Source organism: Poecilia reticulata, linkage group LG2 (assembly GCF_000633615.1).
Source record: "Poecilia reticulata strain Guanapo linkage group LG2, Guppy_female_1.0+MT, whole genome shotgun sequence".
Taxonomy (NCBI): domain Eukaryota; kingdom Metazoa; phylum Chordata; class Actinopteri; order Cyprinodontiformes; family Poeciliidae; genus Poecilia; species Poecilia reticulata.
In genome coordinates, this window is record NC_024332.1 from 42,062,609 (window position 1) to 42,069,832 (window position 7,224).

The 7,224-nt window shown below is 39.4% G+C and overlaps 1 protein-coding gene across 1 annotated transcript in view; it reads left to right on the forward strand.

Annotated features, from left to right (window-relative positions):
• The first annotated feature begins 299 nt into the window (after positions 1–299).
• The window catches only part of arglu1a (arginine and glutamate rich 1a), a 9,731-nt gene continuing 2,806 nt past the window's right edge, over positions 300–7,224 (forward strand). The window contains exons 1-3 of the mRNA XM_008404153.2: positions 300–848; positions 2,313–2,538; positions 5,690–5,773. Coding sequence (XP_008402375.1) covers positions 517–848; positions 2,313–2,538; positions 5,690–5,773 — 642 coding nt within the window. The 5' untranslated portion in view covers positions 300–516. The remainder of the gene's footprint in view (positions 849–2,312; positions 2,539–5,689; positions 5,774–7,224) is intronic.

Sequence of the window (7,224 nt, forward strand, 5' to 3'; positions counted from 1 at the left end):
AAATATCTTATGAAAAATTATGCGACTGTGCATTTTTAACACACTTATTTTATATAAGTCAAATTCATAATCAACAATACTTTATTGATCCCAAAGGGAAGTTAAATAAAGTTATAATTGGGTAAAATATTACGTCTTCAAAATGAATTGCTATGTCAACAGCTTTAACAGTCGCAACTGTAAATTTAAATGTAAATCTAAAGCAAAAGTGGCATCTGTCACTTTTGACAAGTMTGAAGGTTGTTCAGTTCGTGAAACTGACAGGACATTCCGAAGATTTACGGAAAGTGCCGAGAACCGCAGTGCATGCTGGGAACAACAAACTCGACGAGCGCCATCTTGCTTTGTAACGACTTAGGAGGGCGAACTAAGGAGCTGTTTAAATGCCTTTTTAAAGCAAATAGAGCTGTTTCAGTTGTTTGCATTGATCGTTTATTGTAAGTACAGAGTTAGAAGAGCAGCAGTTGGAGTGGAGTCTGCATTGTGGTCCACATTTCAGCYGTAAGACTGGTCATCATGGGCCGCTCACGCAGCCGAAGCACGTCTCGGTCTAAACACTCAAAAAGCAGCAAGCACAGCAAGAAACGGAGCCGGTCTCGGTCTCGGTCTAGAGACAGGGAGCGGTCCAAGAAACGATCCAAGTCCCGGGAGTCTAAGAGGAACCGGCGCAGAGAGTCTCGCTCCCGGTCCAGGTCCACCACAGCCTCGTCCCGAAGAGAGCGAGCAGCCTCTCCCCCGGAGAGGATCGACATCTTCGGCAGGACCTTGAGTAAAAGGACCGCTCTGGATGAGAAGCAGAGGAAGGAAGAGGAGGAGAGAAAGGCAGAGATGGAGAGACAGAGGAAAATGTGGGTATAATAATTGAAATCTGCCTGTGCTGATGTTGCATAACCTGCTACTGCTATGTGTGCATGCTAAGCTAACGGCTAGATAAACTGCATTCATTTTAACGGACTGGAGGTGAGATGCTAACCACCGATGCTAACGGCTGCCACTGGAGCTGTTGGTAAATATCAAACCTCATAAATCATATCCGCAAACCTTTTGATTGAGTAAAGCTRCAGATTTTAGACAAACGTATACATTTAATTTAATTTKAATGTTTYAAATGGTCTTCAGATTATATYWRYATTAATATTAAAGACTTTRAAATYMYAGCATCTGAGAGATAAATATACATGAAMATTGTGAAATACTTTACCCAAATCTAATTTTTGTTGTCAAAGAAGTTAATATGAACAGTGTTGTTTTATATTTAACTATATAACTTTGAACAAATATAATTAGATTACCAGTTTGTGTCATAATATGAGAACTAAAAACAAAATGGAAGCTTTTAAAAATCAAAACACGAGATTGTTTTGTTTTTTATCACATGTAAATATTTCTAAATACACTGGAAAAACATGCAGTGTTTTTGCTAAACCACAGTATATTTAATATCTATATAGTTAATATATTTTTGAAAATTGAACATCAGTTATTAATTTGCTGAATTGTTAATTTACGCCATAGTTACACATTTTTAGAATAGAAAAAGAATAAGAATAAGAAATAACAGAATAAGAAAGTTACATTTTGAATAAATAAAACAGATTTTCAGCAGGTTTACATGTAGAATCAGGAGTTTCCAGCTCCAGTCTATGAGAGTCATTATCCTGTAACTTTTGCATGCATCCCWGCTGCAGGCTGAATTTGCTCTGTAACCTGTGATTCAGTTGTGTTGAAAYGAAGAAGCGTGCAATAGTTGCAGGACATTCTAGGAGTGGCTGAGCCCTGATTTAAAGGTYGCCGTTGTAAGTACAGAGTTAGAACAGCAACAGTTGGAGTGACATTTTAGCTTTGTAACTAAAATGTCCAGAGCAAAGTAAACCAAACCACATAAATCCAAATATGTCTTGATAAATATTTGACAACAGAGAATGTCCGTCTGCTGGTGGATGTGAAGCAACTTCATAAAAAAGGAAACAGTAAATATTATTGTTATTTATCTTAGTATTACACAAACGTGAGAAAAGTACTCAAAAATTGTGATAGAGTAATAGTTGTAATGTAMTTTATGTTGTTGTTAAATTAKGAAYGACACRAGAGCYAGTTCTAAACTTGTGGCTTGTTTATTGTCATAGCAACTGCCTGCCAAGATGGAGGTCAGTTACAAAGTCATGGAAGTGTGACGTCACTTGGTTCAGTTATGCTTTGCCTACCATGATGGCGCGGGTCAGACTTGTTGGAACCACGCCTTGACAGCAGGAAGGYGTCTCTGCTGTTAGCCAATATGAGCTAACCTCTTCTTCTCCGGCCTCGTCCTCCAGCCGCCAGCAGGAGATCGAGGAGAAGCTGATCGAGGAGGAGACGGCCCGGCGGGTGGAGGAGCTGGTGGCCAAGCGCGTGGAGGAGGAGCTGGAGAAGCGGAAGGACGAGATTGAGCGCGAGGTGCTGCGGCGCGTGGAGGAGGCCAAGCGCATCATGGAGCGGCAGCTGCTGGAGGAGCTGGAGCGGCAGCGGCAAGCCGAGCTGGCGGCGCAGAAGGCCAGAGAGGTAACGCTCGGTCGTTTGGGATGCACCCCCGTCTCTTTCTGCCCCCACCCACCGTCCTCCGCTTTCAGTCACCAACAAATTATTGGAGTTTTGCTGCTTTCAAACACACAGGATGAGGGAGGAACACAAGCAGCAGAGGTTTCTCTTTGCAGCTGGCATTAAAACAGCAGCAAGTTAAAAACTGTAGAGTAAGAAGACAAATATCGTCTCTGATGTCCAACTGACGGTGGAAAACATCGACATTATGCAGCAGCAACTGACACAAATGACACATTTTTATTAGCAAAACTGATTATTAAAAACATGATTATATGAAACTTTAACCTCACTTTAAATACTGTTGCTATTTAASTACAGAGGTTAAATAGCAACCTCTGTWGCAATAGTAATGTTACAGTAGCAATGCAGAATATTCCTGGTACTGTTGAGTGTTTCTGCATCTTCGTTAAGATACTAAATTATAGTTTTGGTTGTTAATCATATTTACTCAGTAGAAACTTATTCCGTGTTTAGCTAAATTAATTGTTTCATTAATCACACCAACTCCTGCGAAACTCGGACGTGATTTAAATCATATTTTTTTTTTACCTCTGTTGTTTGTTTGCAGCAACAAACCCGATGAAGGGTTCATTTTTTAAATTCAGTGTAATTAAGTGTGGATGCACAACGTCAGGACGTCCAGTAATACTGTTGATTATGTTTCYGAACGCGTCAGGAATGATAATTTTACCCCAWAATAACKTTTTAATAATCTTCTGTCATCACAGTGTTGCTCTCTGGTTCATTTGTTACAATTTTTATACTTTTTTGTTTTTGTTTTTACTGGAATCACAAGTAGGAGTTGAGATTAACTTGATTTGTTTGGTCAGCCTATTTAACAGTCTAAACATAAAAATGATTTGTGCCCCTCCTTTACTTTCTACACCATAATCTATGACTAGTTGGAACATGTTGGCCTAAATATGTTGTGATTTTCGTATTTACCTAAAAACCTGTTGTTTGTGATGCATAAAAATTCATAATTAATTMAATAATTGTACCTTATTTTAAACAATATCAGAAGTCAAGGTGGTTGAGGTGAACGYGTGCAGCCCRCAAAACGTCTGGATTTGGGAAAACATCCTCAAAGTTCCATCGTCATTAAACTTGAGAAATCTGCTGAAACAAACGTGATCGGCCTGTAATCTCTTTACTATAGTAGCAGGAGCTAACACAGTTAGCTAGAGCTAACACAGTTAGCTAGAGCTAGCRGAATTAGCGGGWYCTARCAAYGTYAGGTGTGTGGCTTGAGCTAACATGGTTAGCARGAGCCAGCAGAATTAGCTGTAGCTAKAAAAAGTAGCAGGAGCCMAAAACGKTAGCTGGAGCTAGCATGATTACCAGGAGCTAAAGCCACTAGCTGGAGCTAATGCTGAATAAGAACAAATTGGAAGATAATTAAATGATGTTTAAGGAAATTTCTTTSTAGCACATCATCCTAATATATTTGAGAAAATATTTTTATCCTGTAAACATTTTAGTTAGGAACTTGAGTTRCAARCTAAAGTTTGCCGGTCGATTSCAGTTAATGTTTTGCTRCCATGATCATCTTTAATGAGCTCTACTTTAAAAACTAAAACACCAAGACACTTCCGGCYTGTTCCAGATTATTCTACACTTTATCTTCTGGTGATCTGCTAAGCTACATTTAGCCATTTTCAGAATTGGAAGCTAACTTTAGCTTCGTGTTAGCATTTTCAAACACTATTTCAACGAGCTTCGGTTCAAATCAACAGACCTGAACGTTAGTCAACGGGCAGAAACGTAGCCCCTAGCATACGTCGACTACCTAGGCAGCGTTGCAGTGAAAGCATGTTTTATTTGAGTTTATAAAAACAACCTACTGTTTTGTTTTTTCCTCTGAAAGAAAGTTTGTTAGGCCTAATTGCGCGTAAAATGTCGACCTTCGTAGTTTTTCTTGTGCTTTGCGAAGACGCCCTTCGCTCCATTCTTTAGATTCCAACAACAATAAAACGGGGGGATGTAATAATTCAGTATAAAAGGTGCCTCCTCCTTTCTCTCTTCCCGTTCTGTCTCTACTTGGTTTCCTCATCAGAAAAGTTCGGGAAAACCCGACCGGATCCGTGTGGAAATGTTCATCCCATCTGACTCACAGCCGGTTTATCCCCTCAGGTCCTCGGCGGCTATCCGATGGTTTTATCTGATGATATGAATTAATTTCTTTCTGACTGGTTATTTCCCACAGTTTGATGTTTCTTTTGGTTTCTTTTGTACCATAACTTGCTTCTCCCATAGGGCGGCTGCTCGGTGTCATTCTGTTGATGTGCTTTATTTATTTATTTTATTATTTTTTGTTGTTGTTTTTCGGACACACACCTCACCACCTTCCTAACTAGCTCTTGACCCGAGCTGGCGCTGCAGCCTTTCAGCTCACCTGTGACTTGTGTCCTGTTACTGTAAGTGTGCCGTGGTCGGGTCCTCCTCGAACACACACACACACACACACACCTTGTGCAGCAGCTCTCTACAGAGACAACAAAAAGCCCCACAGAGAGAGCGCTAAAGCAGATTTGACTTATAAAGAGGAGCGCGCCATATTCGACCCCAGGAGCGCCTCTCTGTCTCTGCAGGGGCCGCGGTCCGGACGGGACAGTAAATATTCAGCCGTTAATTGCCGAATGCGTTCACCAGTTGTGTAGGTACACAGGCAAGGAAAATGCGTAGGTATACGTTCATTGGTGAGCCAAAACTCTTCCCTCCTTCTTCTTTTTCTCTCTTGTATTTGATGATGTTAAAAGCAGCAGATGTATTTTTTCTCTAGTCTATGTTTCTGTCCTCTGAATGTGATGAATGTGTTTGTGGTTTTTTTGTTGTTGTTTTGTTAAAACTTAAAGATAACAGAGTAGGTGTGAATTAGGCACTTTAATTCTTCCAGGAAGAGATTTGAAGTAGTCGAGGGAGGCGTTCACGTCTCCGCTCAGTTTCTTTATGTTTGTAGAAAACAATTCAGGCTGACTGAAGAGACTTTCTGTGATGGAGTGACTGACTGAGTGTGTGTGTGAGAAAGGAATAGAGAGAGGGTGTGTGTGGGTGTGTGTGTGTGCTTTGTGACTTTTTCATGCGCTAACATGGCACCATGTCACCCATCCAGGAGGAAGAGAAATCCAAGCGGGAGGAGCTGGAAAAAATCCTGGAGGAGAATAACCGCAAGATCGCCGAGGCACAGGCCAAGCTGGTACGACCCGACCCGGTTCTGAACCCGGTTCTGAACCCGGAATGAAATCTAGTTGCTGGTTTATATTAAAGACGAGGCGAGGGAGTCTTTTACTGTCTCATAATTTAATTTGATTATGATTTTTGGGATCAGAATTAGATTAAAAATCAATTTTCTTCAAAAGAATTATTCATAACAACGTCGTGGCAATCTGAAAATTTTGGCCAATCAATAAATCGCCTGATAAATCAAAATGATATTCACAACTTCCATTCATATTCATATTTTTTTGTTTACAGAGACATTAAAATCTATTTTAATTATGGTTTCGTATAGAAGTAGTTTTTATTTCTGTTTTATCGTTTTTATTTTAGTTCCCTTGTTAAGTTCTTTACGAAATTAAAGTTAACTGGTCTTTGAGAGGGAAAATGCTGTTAACTTGTTACTTAAAAATCGTCTCAAAACAACAATATTATCGTTTATTGTCATAAGTACTGGGACAATTTATCGCCCAGCAAAACCAAACAAATACAACATGCATGACCAATATCAGTCCAGTTTTATTTACCATATTAACAATATTATTGAACAAATATAACAAACATCTTTTAAATGAAAAAAACACTGCAGATTCCTTGATCTTTTTGGTGGTTTTGGAACAAACATTTAAAAACCTTGTATCCTTTTCCTCCTCCTTCCCAATCATGCACTGTTTTTTTGTTGATCTTTTAAAAAATCTCGATGAGTCGTTTGAGTCTGTGGTTGTAATGTAACATGTGGAAAAGCGGTTTTGCTTTGTTCATCTCTGATCTGCAACTGTAGCCAGACAGGACAGTTAATATGGAAATTATTCTGCTGAGTTTGATAACCTGCTGCCTCCTTACTGCGGCTCAGCTGACAGTGATCCACTCATTGTTCTTTATATTTTCATTTTAATAACCCTGACTTTTTCTTTTTAAATTAATTTCAATCCATAATTCTTTAGACGACTCCTGTGTTTCTCCTCTGGTCCTTTCCTCGTGTAGTTGGTCCTTCTCTAATAACACTTTCTAACAGATCCAAACTTCTTTTTTTTGTTTTTTGTTTTCAATCCACAAATGTACCAAACATTGGTTGCAGTGATTGGTCAGAAAAGAATGAAAAACAGAAAACGTGGTGAAAAGTTGCAATGTTGAAAATCCACACAAAATTAAAATGGTTGCAATCACAGCTTCCTTGAGGGATTGTTTACAGATGGAATCCAGTTTACGCTATCTGGTACAAAGCACCTTATTATCATGCAAAATGGGAATTTTGTACGTTTTTAAGCTTCTATTTTGGGTTTCTACTGCTTTAAAAAAAAGTCACCCAACTGCTTTTTGGTTACCAGTTAATGTTTTTTAGAGTCTGGAAAATGAGCCGCTTCAAAAACCTCCTGATAGTTGAGTCACAAATTGAGCAGACACTACTAACCCCAGCAGAATACAGCCCAT